The sequence below is a fragment of the Hordeum vulgare genome, chromosome 4H (genome assembly GCF_904849725.1).
Source record: "Hordeum vulgare subsp. vulgare chromosome 4H, MorexV3_pseudomolecules_assembly, whole genome shotgun sequence".
NCBI lineage: Eukaryota > Viridiplantae > Streptophyta > Magnoliopsida > Poales > Poaceae > Hordeum > Hordeum vulgare.
In genome coordinates this window covers 443,787,435-443,804,136 of record NC_058521.1, presented here as the reverse complement: position 1 = coordinate 443,804,136, position 16,702 = coordinate 443,787,435, and the positions used below count along the sequence as shown (strand labels likewise).

At 46.4% G+C, this 16,702-nt stretch overlaps 1 protein-coding gene across 2 annotated transcripts in view; it reads left to right on the top strand.

Annotated features, from left to right (window-relative positions):
• The window catches only part of LOC123448878 (alpha-N-acetylglucosaminidase), a 31,871-nt gene extending 17,874 nt beyond the window's left edge, over nucleotides 1-13,997 (top strand). For both annotated transcript variants that reach the window (XM_045125910.1, XM_045125911.1), the window contains 5 exons: nucleotides 5,519-5,629; nucleotides 5,716-5,948; nucleotides 12,684-12,921; nucleotides 13,011-13,089; nucleotides 13,547-13,997. In XM_045125910.1, coding sequence (XP_044981845.1) covers nucleotides 5,519-5,629; nucleotides 5,716-5,948; nucleotides 12,684-12,921; nucleotides 13,011-13,089; nucleotides 13,547-13,782 — 897 coding nt within the window. In that variant the 3' untranslated portion in view covers nucleotides 13,783-13,997. The remainder of the gene's footprint in view (nucleotides 1-5,518; nucleotides 5,630-5,715; nucleotides 5,949-12,683; nucleotides 12,922-13,010; nucleotides 13,090-13,546) is intronic.
• The last annotated feature ends 2,705 nt before the right edge of the window (nucleotides 13,998-16,702 follow it).

The following is a 16,702-nucleotide window of genomic DNA, read 5'->3' as shown; positions in this document are numbered from 1 at the left end:
ACTTGCCCCTGTTGCCAGGCTGTACAGGCCGACTTGGAGTTTCATCGCGTCTACGAGTTCCTGTCTCGGCTCCGTAAGAGCCCCGGCGTGCTCAGTTGTTTGCTCGTGGCCGTATTTCTCTCATGGAGGCGCTTTCTGAGATTCGTGCTGAGGAGACTCGCTTACGTGGTGCTGGTTTGCTGGAGGTTCCCTCGGTGCTCGCTGCTCGGACTTTTTCTACGCCACCTGCGGCACCGACCCCTTCTCGCTCGACTGCTCCGCCGCTCTTGCCCACTCCTTCTGGCGGCTCAGGTCGCCCCCGTCCACATTGTAACTACTGCAACAATGATGGTCATATTGAGCCGAACTGCTACACGAAGAAGAAACACTTGCGCAAGGCGCGGTCACCATCTCCCGCGCCTTCGTCATCTACCTCGACAGCTTCAGCCATCGCTTTGACTGAGCAGGATATTCTGAGACTTAAGCGTCTGCTCGCTGCTTCAGGTTCTTCCTCAACGGGTACTGCTGGTTCTGTGACTGAGGCTTCCCGCACTGAGCAACCACCTTCTACACAGTCAGGTACATCCCCATGGGTTCTGGACTCTGGAGCTTCCTTTCATATGACTTCTAATTCTTCCACTCTGTCCTCTCTTCGTTCGCTTGATTCTCCTGTTCATGTCCTCACCGCTGATGGTACTCCCCTTCCTGTCGTTAGTAGAGGCACTCTTACCACTCCTTCTTATTCTGTTCCTGATGTTGCTCATGTTCCTCGACTTACCATGAATTTGTTTTCCGCTGCTCAACTTGCTGATTCTGGTTGTCGTGTCATCCTTGATCTTGACTCTTGTTCTGTCCAGGACCGTCGCACGCACACTCTGGTTGGGGCTGGCCCTCGCCGCCGTGATTCTGAGGGCCTTTGGGAGGTGGACTGGCTTCATGTTCCTTCCTCCGCCCATTCTCTCGCCAGTTCTTCCGCTTTGGTCGCCTCGGCTACTGGTTCTTTCCAGCAGTGGCATCATCGACTTGGTCATCTGTGTGGTTCTCGTTTGTCGTTGTTAGTTCGTCGAGGTCTTCTGGGGTCTGTCTCAGGAGATGCCTCCTTAGAGTGTCAGGGTTGTCGTCTTGGCAAGCAGATTCAGTTACCATATCCACATAGTGAGTCAGTGTCTAAGCGTCCTTTTGATTTAGTCCATTCCGATGTATGGGGTCCGGCTCCCTTCGATTCGAAAGGGGGTCATAAATACTATATTATTTTCATAGATGACTTCTCTCGTTACACATGGCTTTATTTCATGACTTCTCGTAGTGAGGTGTTGTCCATTTATAAGCGTTTTGCTGCCATGGTTCATACTCAGTTCTCTTCTCCCATTCGTGTGTTTCGTGCTGACTCCGCTGGCGAGTATATCTCTAAGATGTTGCGTGGTGTTCTTGCTGCGCAAGGGACTCTCTCTCAATTCTCTTGTCCTGGTGCTCATGCTCAGAATGGCGTGGCTGAGCGCAAGCATCGTCATCTTCTTGAGACGGCTCGTGCATTGATGATTGCTGCCTCTCTCCCGCCGCATTTTTGGGCTGAGGCCGTCTCCACCTCCACCTATCTCATCAATTTCCAGCCTTCCGCTGCTCTACAGGGTGGTGTTCCTTTCGAGTGTCTTTTTGATCGGTCTCCCGATTATTCGACGCTTCGCTTGTTTGGTTGTGTTTGCTATGTTCTTCTTGCCCCCCGCGAACGCACCAAACTGACCGCTCAGTCTGTTGAGTGTGTCTTCTTAGGCTATAGTGATGAGCATAAGGGCTATCGTTGTTGGGATCCTATCGGTCGTCGGATACGTATCTCTCGGGATGTGACTTTTGATGAGTCTCGTCCCTTCTACCCACGCTCATCTTCCTCGACTTTTTCAGTAGAGGATATCTCTTTTCTCACTTTTCCTGACACGCCTATAACACTCGTCGAGCCTTTGCCTACTCATTCTGCTCCCTCTGCTTCTCCACCTCCAGTCGATTTGTCGCCACCATCTTCCACGGTTTCCTCGTCTAGCATGTCACCGGATTCTACACCTTCATCTCCGGTGACTTCTTCGTCGCCACTCTCCGATTCTACTTTAGCGATTCCTCCTTCCATTGTTCCATCTTTTCCTCAGTGTTACACTCGTCGTTCACGTTCTGTGGATGCTTCTCTGGATGTGCCGTCATCCTCGTCTCAGCCTACTTATGGCTTGCGTTCTCGTCCTCGTCCGCCTGTTGATCGCTTAGGCTTTTCCACCGCTGGAGCTGCTGTTCTTGAGCCGACTACTTATCATCAGGCTGTTGTTCATCCTGAATGGCAGTTTGCGATGGCTGAGGAGATTGCTGCTCTTGAACGCACAGGTACGTGGGATCTTGTTTCCCTTCCTCCTGGAGTCCGTCCCATCACTTGTAAGTGGGTCTACAAGGTAAAGACTCGCTCCGATGGTTCTCTTGAGCGTCACAAAGCTCGTCTTGTGGCTCGTGGTTTTCAGCAGGAGCATGGTCATGATTATGACGAGACTTTTGCTCCTGTGGCTCATATGACCACTGTTCGTACACTTCTTGCCGTGGCCTCTACACGCCACTGGTCTATCTCTCAGCTTGATGTTAAGAATGCTTTTCTTAATGGTGAGCTGCGTGAGGAGGTGTACATGCAGCCTCCACCTGGGTATTCTGTTCCTGATGGCATGGTATGCCGTCTTCGTCGCTCTCTCTATGGCCTTAAGCAAGCCCCCCGAGCCTGGTTTGAGCGTTTTGCCTCTATGGTGACTGCCGCTGGTTTTTCACCCAGTGTTCATGATCCAGCATTATTTATTCACCTTTCTCCTCGTGGTCGGACTCTCCTTCTTCTTTATGTTGATGACATGGTCATCACTGGGGATGACCCTGAGTATATTGCCTTTGTCAAGGCTCGTCTTAGTGAGCAGTTCCTTATGTCTGATCTTGGACCTCTTCGCTACTTTCTTGGGATTGAAGTCTCTTCTACCTCTGATGGCTTTTTTTATATCCCAGGAAAAGTATATCCAGGATCTTCTTGCTCGTGCTGCTCTTACTGATGAGCGCATTGTTGAGACTCCTATGGAGCTCAATGTTCACCTCTCTGCTACTGATGGTGATCCTCTGCCTGACCCGACACGCTATCGTCATCTTGTTGGCAGTCTTGTTTATCTAGCTGTCACTCGTTCGGATATTTCTTATCCGGTTCATATTCTGAGTCAGTTTGTCTCTACTCCCACATCGGTTCACTATAGTCATCTCCTCCGTGTTCTCCGCTATCTTCGGGGCACAATCTCTCATCGTTTATTCTTTCCTCGCTCCAGTTCTTTACAGCTTCAGGCCTATTCGGATGCTACGTGGGCTAGTGATCCTTCAGATCGCCGTTCACTTTCTGCTTACTGTGTTTTTCTTGCTGGTTCTCTCATTGCCTGGAAGACGAAGAAACAGATTGCAGTTTCCCGTTCGAGTGCAGAGGCTGAGTTGCGAGCGATGGCTCTTTTGACGGCAGAGGTGACTTGGTTACGGTGGTTACTTCAGGATTTTGGTGTTTCTGTCACTACACCGACTCTGCTCTTATCTGACAGTACAGGTGCTATTAGCATTGCGCGCGATCCTGTGAAGCATGAGCTCACCAAGCATATTGGTGTTGATGCTTTCTGTGTGCGCGCTGCTGTGCAGGATCAGGTTGTTGCTCTTCAGTATGTGCCTTCCGAGTTACAGTTGGCGGATTTCCTGACGAAGGCCCAGACTAGAGCACAACATGGCTTTTATCTCTCCAAACTCAGTGTTGTTCATCCACCATGAGTTTGAGGGGGGGGGGGGTGTTAGAGTTATAATACAACTCATGTACCCTTTTGTATTTATCCCAATATATAAGTGGTTTTCCTGCATATAGTCCATAACCTGTACATGTATATATATCGGCCTATGGCTTCATGGGAATACAAGTTGCTTATTCCTAACAACTCCTATGTCATTATACTAAAGGTTTTAACTTCATAGAGGGTTAATGTGCACTAGTGCGTTAATACTAAGGTTTTTAACTTGAAAGATCAAATTTTAATTAATCTGGTCTAAAGGTAGCTTCTGCTGAGGCTTTCTTTATGTTCTTGTATTTTCAGTAATACCATGGGATTAACTGATGTTTTCTTATCTACAAGATCAATGTTGACAATTGGTTTTATAAAAAAGGGGTTTGAAAAATATCAACTTGTAATTTTAATTGATAGTAGTTACTAGCCCATATGCCTGTGCGTTGCAACGGGGAGAAAAAGTACTGTATGTTCCTAGTATAATAAGCATTGCTCAAGACTCTCTATTGATCTACATCCTTTATTTCAACATGGCGTCTCACCTGTGTCACAACTTATACTCTTTTTCACACTCGTCGATAGTGGTTGTGGTGTTCATCTAATTATAATATGTTCATGCGTTGTCAACCCCAAGATGATGAGCTCGAACACGACACAGCACAATGCTCTCCCAGTCCAGCACCATCATCCACATGCTGCCCTCACCTCCAGCATCTTCTTCCCATCTGACCCCCCCCCCCCCCCACACACACACACACCTTCATGACGAATTGCACATGGTACTCGCTCGTTTGTAACATGTCCATTATTTTTCTACTTTTTCTCTTGATGCAAAGATACATAGCCTCGAGTCTATATATATACACACACGTGCAGGTATACTTGTACAATTTCCAGCATATTTGGAACTAATTATACTCTCCTAATCTAATTAACCGCCACATTGATCGATAGATCTCTTCATTTAGTCAAACAGCTTGCTCATGGATACTTCCTAGAGAAAGAGCAAGTGAATTGCCCTCGATTAATTACTTTTCTAATCTTCTTTTTTTGCGAATGAATTACTTTTCTAATCTAATCAACCGGCCACCTTGATCGTTAGAACTATTAATAATTAGTCAAACCACTTGTTGATGGCTAGAGAAAGAAAAAGCAGACCGTGCACATATATAACTCGTGCGAGCTAATGGGTAAACAGAGCTAAACCTCTAATTGATCACATGTGTTAGCTATAGTGTACTTGGATATCCACTCTGGATTGGCGCATGAGGTTGCAAGTTTGATACCCATGCAATGCACCAATTTTTACGTTTTTTATTGTTATATAAACACAAATTGTACCCACTCTAGTGGGCTTCTGGAGCGGATGACGGGCCAAGGCCCAAAGCATGCCCGGCCGAGTTGGTTTCTGGAGCGAGTCAGGGACGTACCAAAAGGGGAACATGACGTCCGAAAAAGACTTGATGGACAAAAAAAATGGAGAAACAATCCTTCCTTTAATATTTAGAAATCTTTTACTTGGTCGTGTTAACATCAGCTGAATGAGGTGCAAACAGTTGTAAAGATAGTGTCACAGTGCCTATCTTTTTTTTTTTGACTATCTTGCCATGGCTTTGCTCAGATTGCTGCTTTGATTCTGTCTATATTTCCTCCCATTTGCTGAAGTTCTTGACCACCTTGTTTATTTTGATAGGTTGATTACCATCTAATCTATGTCTATCTGCCAGGATTGGTTAAAAACATACTCTCATAGGCGATATGGCCAATCAAATGTTGAAATACAGAAAGCTTGGGGAATCCTGTATCATACACTATACAATTGCACAGATGGAATTGCGGTTTGGTTTCATACAGATGCAACTTTGTTGCGATTGTGTAGTGCTTGCTGACATATTCATCTATTCTTTTCATGTATTATTCACAGGATCACAATAAAGACTACATAGTTGAATTTCCAGACATGAGTCCAAGTTCTTTCAGTTCCCAGTATTCCAAAAGAAGTATCTCACTTGCGAGGAAACATCCGAGGTTCTTCTTAAGCGAGGTCTCTGCAAGCCTACCACAACCGCATCTATGGTATTCTACAGAGGAGGCCATCAAATCCCTTGAACTATTTCTTAATGCAGGAAATGATCTCTCAAAAAGTCTCACATATAGGTATGTCTCGTCATAAGCATTGGTCCTTCAAGCATTTGGACGTCATGCATCCTCATTCTTGTGGCATGCATCCTTCGACTTCTCGTGTCAGCTTATAAAATTTTGATCCATTGTCAGCTCTATTTGCAAAAAAAATGAACTGGTTGTTTCTAAACTACCGACTCTTTTGAGGATTAGATGTTGTGGTGTTTCACCTGTTCGTACTGATTTATGTAGATCATCATACCAACTATATGTATGAAAGAAACAAAGGTTTTTCTTTGGCTGGAAACTGGGGTACAATTTTGTTCATTCCTACGAGAGTCGTTGGCAAGTAGACGGAGAAGGTTTTCCTGCCTATTTGATGTCCTACATGTGTTCCACAGCTGCTTACGTCCACACCTTACACCACCCCCCAAGGTCGCCCCGGGCGCCTTTAAAAAAAAATTAAACTTGGCTAAGCACGACACAAATTCGGCCAAACTAGGCGCTTTCATTGATATTTGTACAAATTGAAAACATAATTTAAAAACCAAACTAAAAAACAAACGAGCCTTCTACATGCCGAGGAGCTTGTAAAAATTGTAGTCGCCGCCGTCGTTGTCGTCGCCGTTGTCGCCCAGCCGCCGTCCTTGCTGCACCCCGCCCTGGGTCGCCGTGGCTCTCCGGCAGCAACGATCGGATGCGCGCGATCTTCGCGCGCCAGTCATCTCCAGAGGGCGGCAGTGGCTACGGGACTCTGCCGGCGCTCAGCCTCCATGAGCTCGGTGTTAGGAATAAGCAACTTGTATTCCCATGAGGCCATAGGCCGATATATATACATGTACATGTGTGGAACATATGCAGGAAACCCCTTATACAACGGGATAAATACAAAGGGGTACATGACTTATATTATAACTCTAACACCCCCCCTCAAACTCATGGTGGATGAACAACAATGAGTTTGGAGAGATAAAAGCCATGTTGTGCTCTGGTCTGGGCCTTTGTCAGGAAATCCGCCAACTGTAACTCGGAAGGCACATACTGAAGAGCAATAACCTGATCCTGCACACCAGCGCGCACATAGAAAGCATCAACACCAATATGCTCGGTGAGCTCATGCTTCACAGGATCACGCGCAATGCTAATAGCACCTGTACTGTCAGATAAGAGCAGAGTCGGTGTAGTGACAGAAACACCAAAATCCTGAAGTAACCACCGTAACCAAGTCACCTCTGCCGTCAAAAGAGCCATCGCTCGCAACTCAGCCTCTGCACTCGAACAGGAAACTGCAATCTGTTTCTTCGTCTTCCAGGCAATGAGAGAACCAGCAAGAAAAACACAGTAAGCAGAAAGTGAACGGCGATCTGAAGGATCACTAGCCCATGTAGCATCCGAATAGGCCTGAAGCTGTAAAGAACTGGAGCGAGGAAAGAATAGACGGTGAGAGATCGTGCCCCGAAGATATCGGAGAACACGAAGGAGATGACTATAGTGAACCGATGTGGGAGCGGAGACGAACTGACTCAGAGTATGAACCGGATAAGAGATATCCGGACGAGTGACAGCTAGATAGACAAGACTGCCAACAAGATGACGATAACGCGTCGGGTTAGGCAGGGGATCACCATCAGTAGCACGGAGGTGAACATTGAGCTCCATAGGAGTCTCAACAATGCGCTCGTCAGTAAGAGCAGCACGAGCAAGAAGATCCTGGATATACTTTTCCTGGGATATAAAAAAGCCATCAGAGGTAGAAGAGACTTCAATCCCAAGAAAATAGCGAAGAGGTCCAAGATCAGACATAAGAAGCTGCTCACTAAGACGGGCCTTTACAAAGGCAATATACTCGGGGTCATCCCCAGTGATGATCATGTCATCAACATAGAGAAGAAGAAGAGTCCGACCACGAGGAGAAAGGTGAATAAACAATGCTAGATCATGAGCACCCACTGAAAAACCAGCGGCAGTCACCAGAGGCAAAACGCTCAAACCAGGCGCGAGGGGCTTGCTTAAGGCCATAGAGAGAGCGACGAAGACGACATACCATGCCATCGGATCATGAGCACCCGCTGAAAAACCAGCGGCAGTCGCCACAGAGGCAAAACGCTCAAACCAGGGGCGAGGGGCTTGCTTAAGGCCATAGAGAGAGCGACGAAGACGACATACCATGCCATCAGGAACAGAATACCCAGGTGGTGGTTGCATGTACACCTCCTCACGCAACTCACCATTAAGAAAGGCATTCTTAACATCAAGCTGAGATATAGACCAGTGGCGTGCAGAAGCCACGACAAGAAGTGTACGAACAGTGGTCATATGGGCCACAGGAGCAAAAGTCTCATCATAATCACGACCATGCTCCTGCTGACAACCACGAGCCACAATACCAGCTTTGTGACGCTCAAGAGAACCATCAGAGCGAGTCTTAACCTTGTAGACCCACTTACAAGTGATGGGACGGACTCCGGGAGGAAGGGAAACAAGATCCCACGTACCAGTGCGTTCAAGAGCAGCAATTTCCTCTGCCATCGCGAACTGCCATTCAGGATGAACAACAGCCTGACGATAGGAAGTCGGCTCGCAGCACCAACGGTGGGAAATCCAAGGCGATCAACAGGCGGACGAGGGCGAGAACGCAAGGCATAGGGAGGCTGAGAGGAGGATGACGACACATCCGCAGAGGCATCCACATGACGTGAACGACGAGTGTAACACTGAGGAAAAGATGGAACAATGCAAGGGGGGATCGCCAAGGTAGAATCGGGGGGTGAAGACGTAGAAGTCACCGGAGATGAAGGTGCAAAATCCGGTAACATGTCAGGAGAGGAAACCGTGGGAGATGGTGGTAGCAAATCAACAAGACGTGGAGAAGCAGAGGGAGCGGAATGAATAGGCAAAGGCTCGATGGGGGTGAGAGGTGTATCAGGAAAAGTGAGGAAAGAGATATCCTCCACTGAAAAGGTCGAGGAAGATGGGCGTGGGTAGAAGGGACGAGGCTCGTCAAAAGTCACATCCGAGAGATACGCATCCGACGACCGATAGGATCCCGATAGCCCTTATGCTCATCACTGTAGCCTAAGAAGACACACTCAACAGACTGAGCGGTCGGTTTGGTGCGTTCGCGAGGGGCAAGAAGAACATAACAAACACAACCAAACAGGCGAAGCATCGAATAATCGGGAGAACGATCAAAAAGACGCTCAGAAGGAACACCACCCTGTAGAGCAGCAGAAGGTTGTAGATTGATGAGATAGGTGGAGGTGGAGACAGCCTCAGCCCAGAAATGAGGCAGGAGAGAGGCAACAATCATCATCGCATGAGCCGTCTCAAGAAGTTGACGATGCTTGCGCTCAGCCACACCATTTTGAGATGAGCACCAGGACAAGAGAACTGAGCAAGTGTACCCTGCTCAGCGAGAAATCCACGCAACATCTTGGAGATATACTCTCCAGCAGAGTCAGCACGGAACACACGAATAGGCGTAGAGAACTGAGTGTGAACCATGGCAGCAAAACGCTTATAGATAGATAATACCTCACTACGAGAAGACATAAAATAGATTCACGTGTATCGAGGGAAATCATCTATAAAGATAATATAGTAGCGATGACCTCCCTTCGAGGAAAAGGGAGTTGGACCCCAAACATCCGAGTGAACAAGGTCAAAAGGACGCTGAGACACAGTCTCGCTATGAGGATAAGGTAACTGAACCTGTTTACCAAGCCGACAACCCTGACAGCCTAAAGACACACCACCGAAGATGGATCCAAGAAGACCACGTCGAACTAAGGATGAGAGACGAGAGCCACATAAATGACCCAGACGATGATGCCACTGTTGAAAAGAGCTGGTAGACAAGGCAACAGAGGAGGAGAGACTGGCTGCGGTGGCAGCGGATGGAAGGTGAAGCCAGTCAAGCTTCCAGAGACCCTGAGAGTCACGGCGTCGGGGGCCAGCACCAAGAAGAGCACCAGTGTGACGGTCCAGAACTGAACATGAGTCAAAGTCAAGAATGACCCGACAACTAGAGTCAACAATCTAAAGGAGCTGCATGGTAAGCCAAGGAACATGAGCAACATCGGGAACATGAAAAGATGAAGTGCTAAGAGTGCCTCGGCCAGTAACCGGGAGAGAAGTACCATCAGCAGTAAGAACATGAACAGGAGAATCAAGAGGTCTGAGTAGATGAGAGAGTGGATGAATCATGAGTCATATGGAAAGATGCTCCAGTATCAAGAACCCACGGAGATGTACCTACGTGTGTAGAAGGTGGTCTCACAATGCCAGAAGAGTCCGTAGTAGAACCAACAGAACCTGTCGATGAAGAAACAAAAGAGGGAGCTAGCAGACATCGAAATCGTCCAATCTCCTGCTCAGTCAGGGGTGCAACTGAAGATGTCGATGTAGACACACCCGACAACGGAGAGTCGAAGGCAAGCAGCAGGGCGCGAAGTCGCGCAATCTCGTCCTCGGTGAAGTACACAGCTGAAGTAGGCGACATAATGGCACGAGGAGAGAAGCGACCACCACCACCTGTGAAAGCCGCTAAATATGGCAGTGTAGCATGTCCAGTATCGTCTGCAAAGACCGTTGGAGAAATCGAGGCCGTGTGCAGACAAGCACCGAACGCCAAGGGAAGACGCGTGGGCGAAGAGCAGTCCATGGAGTCATAAGCACCAGGACAACCGGTGAAAGTCGCGAGAGGTGTCGGGGAAGAGCGGCATGCACCGATGAAAGTCACGAGAGGAGTCGGTGTAGAGCGACAATCACCATATGTAGAGCTTGCAGGAGCAGCAGAAGAACTACCAACACAGCCGTCAGTCACGGGAAGCAAGGGACTGCAACGTTGCGTGCTGGTGGAGACCATTTTTTTTAGAAACTCAGTCAACGAGGGAAAACAGGTCAGTCTCTCGATCTGAAACCGCGTCGATGCGATCTGGAGGCAGGGCGGAGCGAAGCGGCCCGATCTGATGGGAGCTGGCGACCCGATCCCACGAGTTCAACCGGTAGCAGGGGCCTGCAGCGGGTTTTCAATCCGGCAGCAGTGGACTGCGGCGGCCCTTCGATCCGGCAGCATGAGGGACTCGTCAGCTGGAGGCGGCGGCTGACGACGAGACCGGCTGGAGGCGGCAGCAGGAAGGACTCGTCAGCTGGAGGCGGCGAGAGAAGGACGATCAGCGGCGGCGGGGATCCTATAGGATCGGCAGCAGGAGAAGGAGCCGGATTCGATCCCGTCCTGGATAGATCCGAGCCGGAGCGGGAGTGAGGATTTGATCCCGTCCTGGACCGATCCGATCTGGAGCAGAAGGAAGACTGGGGCGAGGCAGGGCACGAGGTGACGAGGAGGAGCTGCTGCCTGACGGGAACGAAGCCAGAGAGGAGAGCGGCGGCGTGGAGCGGATCAACAACACGAGTTGCGGCGTGCAAAAGTTAACCTAGCTCTAATACCATGTTAGGAATAAGCAACTTGTATTTCCATGAGGCCATAGGCCGATATATATACATGTACAGGTGTGGAACATATGCAGGAAACCCCTTATACAACGGGATAAATACAAAGGGGTACATGACTTATATTATAACTCTAACACCCGGCACCTGCATATCCGATGGCGACGGCCGAAGCCGTTAGCCGCCACTCCGTCGTCGGGGTAGCGCTCGACCATGGTCATCGGTGGAGAAAGGGGCGTCGGCGGCGAAAGGGGGAGATGGGCGTTGGCGGCGAGAGAGGGAGAAGGGTTGTGGCGAGAGGTGTGCGGCCATCGACGAGGGAGGGATGGCTTATATGGCCGCGGGTGGGCGGCGAGCGGGGGACAGCCATGCATACCCATGGCGGGAGGGGGCGGGACGCGTGTCGGCGCGCCTTCACTGCGCCGCCCGTGAGGAATCAATGGAAGGCTGACCGGCGGCAGCCTTCGCATTGATTCCTCACGGGAAACGAGGCAATGAGGACGAGACCGCGCCTAGTCGCTGACTCGGCGGGTCCACAAAGATTTTGCGCCAAAATGTTTCTCGTGGCACCCCTGGACGCCCCCCAGCGCGCCGGGTTCGGCCTGGGTCCGCCGGCGGCAAATTCGGCCCTAACCGGCAAAAAACAGGCTTTTGGGGGCGCGACTGGGTCGTTTTTTTCATGCGGGCGACAAAAAAGGGCCTTCGGGGGCCTGTTGGGGCGCGTCTGGAGATGCTCTTAGTTTGTTTTCAGTTATGTCAAAGGATCAGGGCGCAAGTGGAGTCAGTTGAAAAAACTGGAGTCAGTGTAAGCTCACATATAATAGGAAAGAAAAATGTCTGAAACGTGGGACTAACTTATAGGTAGCATGCTTGCTGCGGCATGTATGTATGTGGAGTACACATGACGAAAAAGAGGCTAGGTAAAAAAGGGAGACATATAGGCAGGGTGCTATCATTGTACTCCCTCCGTTTCATAATATAAGTCTTTTTAAAGATTCCACTAGAGGACTAGATATGGATGTATATAGACATACTTTAAAGTGTAGATTCATTCATTTTACTCTGTATGTAGTCCCTTAGTGAAATCGCTTAAAAGACTTGTATTTAGGAACGGAGGGAGTACATCATAGTCAAAGTGAAGCTTTTTTGACAAAAATAGGGCAACCACACACAAAAATACGAATGTACTTTTAAATACGAAGAAAGAAATATATACTGTGGTTCTGGTTATGATTCTCAACTGCTTACTAAATAAGACAACTTCTATGTTGCCATGATTTGTCATTAACTAATAAATATTACGGTCACTTGTTATCGCAGGTATGACCTCGTTGATCTGACAAGGCAGTCACTGTCCAAATTAGCAAATAAAGTGTACCATGATGCTATAAGTTCCTACCAAAAGAGGGATTCAAGTGGTTTAAACTTCCACACGAAGAAATTCCTCGAACTCATTGTGGATATCGACACACTACTAGCTTCTGATGATAATTTCCTGCTGGGCCCTTGGTTGGAAAGTGCAAAAAGTCTTGCTATGACGGAAGACGAACGGAAGCAGGTGGGTTTCTTTCGCACACCTCATATAGCATCTGGATCCTGGATCAATGTTTTTCTCTTATCGTGGACTGAATCAAACTATTTTATCAGTACGAGTGGAATGCTAGAACACAGGTGACAATGTGGTACGACGACACAAAGACTGAGCAGAGCAAATTGCACGACTACGGTAATACATAGTACTCCCTCCGTTCCTTTATGTAAGGTGTACTATTTTCTGCATGGTGACCAAGGCACATAATTATACACATGTTAGGACAAAATTAACCGTAGTTAAATCATTGATTAGTGGCAACTAAATCATTTAGGCTAGAAAAGTAAAAGATACACGCAATCAAGAGAGAGATAATTTCCTTCTTTCTCTTTACAAAAAGACACGCACTCAATCACGGGAGAGATACTTCCCCTTTCTTTAAGGGCTAATAACGGAATTGTGAGGAATTAGAAGAAATGAACCTTACATTATGGAATTTTATCAAAAAACAAATGCGCCTTATATAAAGGAACGGAGGGAGTACAACGTAAATTTTGAAGTAGATGATTCAGGATAGTCACATGAATACGACAGTCCACCCCTGCATTTCTAACTAGAGATTTTTTTTCTTCAAAAAATTCCTTGTTCCCAGCAAATAAATTTTGGAGTGGGCTTCTGAAGAGCTACTACCTTCCAAGGGCATCTAAATACTTCAGTCGGTTATCCAGAAGCCTCCAAGAGAACCGGAGTTTTCAACTGGAGGAATGGAGGCGAGATTGGATCTCGTATTCTAACGAATGGCAGTCCGGGAAGGAGCTGTACCCTGTGAAAGCCATTGGTGATTCTTTGGCGATCTCCAGGTCTCTCTTTACAAAGTATTTCAGGTAGCTGTGGGATGGGGCCACAAAACTACGAGGCTTGTTTGTCATGGAGCAAAATAATGTACACATGAGTTGCTGTGAAGTGAACGTGAGATTATAACTCCGTACATCTGCTCTTGATTCCGCAAGTATTCTCACCTCATGTAAAAGGTTAAACCGTAAATACTTTTTCAGTGGGTAATGTACATTGATCCATAACAAAACTGCACACCTTTGATGTGATGTTTCAGTCTCAGCCAAAATTGCTTGCCTTCTCATTTATAAGTGCAGTGTAGTAGAGAGTTTGAACCTGGCTCGGGATTGAATGATGGCAGCATGTTTACCACATGCAAGTCGAATAAGAAGTGGCATTTCCGGTGTGAACGGATGAGTGACACGTACTTGTTGCTAATACCCCGTGGGCAAAGCAAAAGGTGAAACCTACCCCTACATTTGATTAGCTAATTGGTGAGGCAAATAGTTTACCAAGCCGATTATCAATAGTGTGCCTAAGAGGATGATTAGCCACACTGAGATTGAGACATGGCCTAGACTCCAATGGGACATGAGACTTATGCCCATATTTCAGTTTATGCCACTTAGTTCGCGTTGCAATGTTTTTCTTATGTATTGTGCTAATGTTTAGTTGACCGGACGTTAGCGACAGATCAGGACGATCTCCCTTTCACTACCCGCACGTTCGATTGCACCGATTTTTTTTCTTCTCGTGAAAACCATATATGTCAATAGTAAATTTCTAGTGATTTTTTTGGCTTTTGACTACACAACATGAAAATAAAATAAAAATGCTAGAAAGGAGATACGAACCCAGGTCTATTCATTAGACTTTGAGCCCAATAACCAACTAAGCCACCTTTAGTTATTGTCTATTATAGATAAGAACCTTTCTTATTTTTGTCATATGAGGAAAAATAATAAAAATTGGCTTGGTAACTTTGGCATGACCAACATGATAAATATAGTACGAGCAACATGATAACTATATCATAATAAGGCTGGTAACTAAAGCATGGGGCAGTTATCATGTATACTGTGCGTATAGCACCTTGCTATTAACACGAAGGTTATTGGGGGTATGTTTTCAAACAACACATCTCGGATCAAAGTTATCATGTTGTTTGTGGGTGAGTTATTAGTTTGGTTGTGCGCATGTTACCATGCTTTTTATACACAATTTACCATGTAATTTTTCAACAACCCCCTCCCCCTGCGCGCAAGTCAAAAATAGTTACCATGTCTCGGCTAAGTAAGTTATCAACGTTGATGGGCGTAGATTATCATGCTAGTAGACATGAGTTACCAGGGAAGGGAGGTTCAACAACTTTTTCTCGCGGTAAAAAATACCACATTTCGGCTAAGTAAATTACCAGCTATACTATGCGTATACTATGCATGTAGCACCTTGATATTAACACAAAAGTTACCGAGAGTATGTTTTGAAGCAACCCACCCCGGATCAAAGTTAACATGTTGTTTGTGAACGAGTTATCAGTTTGGTTGTGCGCATGCTACCATGCTTTCTATACATAATTTACCGTGTAAGTTTTCAACAACCCCCTCCTCATCCTCGGTTTCGCAAGTCAAAAATAGTTACCATGCCCGGCTAAGTAAGTTATCAACGCTGGTGTGCGTAGATTACCATGCTAGTAGACATGAGTTACCAGAAAGGGTGGTTCAACAACTTTAAATTATTAGCTCTATTGTGTGTATATTACCATGCTAATTTTTCATATAAGTTATCGGTGTATGTTTGTCAACAACTTTTTTTGGAGTCAAAATTTATCATGATGTTTGCGCGTGAGTTATCAGTCATGATGTGCGTGTATTATCATATATTTACACAGAAGTTACTGGAAATATTTGCAGCAGTTTTTTCCAGGTAAAAAAAGCTATCAAGATGTTTGTACGTAAGCTAGTAGTGCATAAATTATCTGGCTCATTACAGAGAATTTATCGGGGATGTTTCAAAACAAACTCTTTTTTTTTGTGACAATGAGAAAAGAGATCATTGCTCTAATTTTGTAAGGAGCGGGACATTTATTTCTCTAGAAAATGTTCATCATTACGAAAAATGAAAACTATAGCATGATGCATCAATCCCTTAAAAAACTTAGATCAAATGGTTTTGTCCACTGGTCAAAATAGGCACGGTTGTTTTTCTTTTTCAATCATTTAGTAAGGTATAAAATCACGTAATCTATGTAAAAAATTAGGTTAGAAAGATAGCTCTGTAGGTGGCGCGTTGTGTGCTTAACCTATAGGTTGCAAGTTCAAGTACTTGTAATGCCTTATTTTTTTCATGCGCGAGACTGAAAAGAAAAAGGATCGAGCGGTTAGAGGATCGTCCGCATCTAAGGTTATATTCCAAATGACTGGAAGTTAGCAATCTTGTTTTCTTATACATTATGCACATATTTCAGTTTATGCCACTTAGTTTGTGCTGCAATGTTTTTTTATACCTAAAGAGGAAAATTCATCTACGACCACCGAACTTGTTTGATGGGTGTTAAAATCATCATTGAACTGAAGAAGTGCCATGTTCGAGAAAATAAAGTAGTTTGCGGCCGCGTATATGAGGTTACTTGATATGTCACTGTATGACTCGACGTCTACGACTAAATTAGTGTATGAAGGACTGCGTAAGTGAGTGGATCATAAGTATCAAGTGGCATTTTCTTTGGTCCATATCATACAAATATCATGCGTTGGCACCCGAATTTTCCGCTTAACTCCATGTGGCCACCTTGGCTCCATCATTGTAGCGAAAACAACATGAAGCAGAAAGAAACAAAAATAAGGAGAGGAAGGAGGAGGAGACTAGCGATTTTGACTGCGATCGGCTAGGGTTTTTAGCTCAACACGAAAAGGATTTTGTAGCGGCGATTTTGCGATCAGCTAGGGATTTTAGCTCAACACGAGAAGGATTT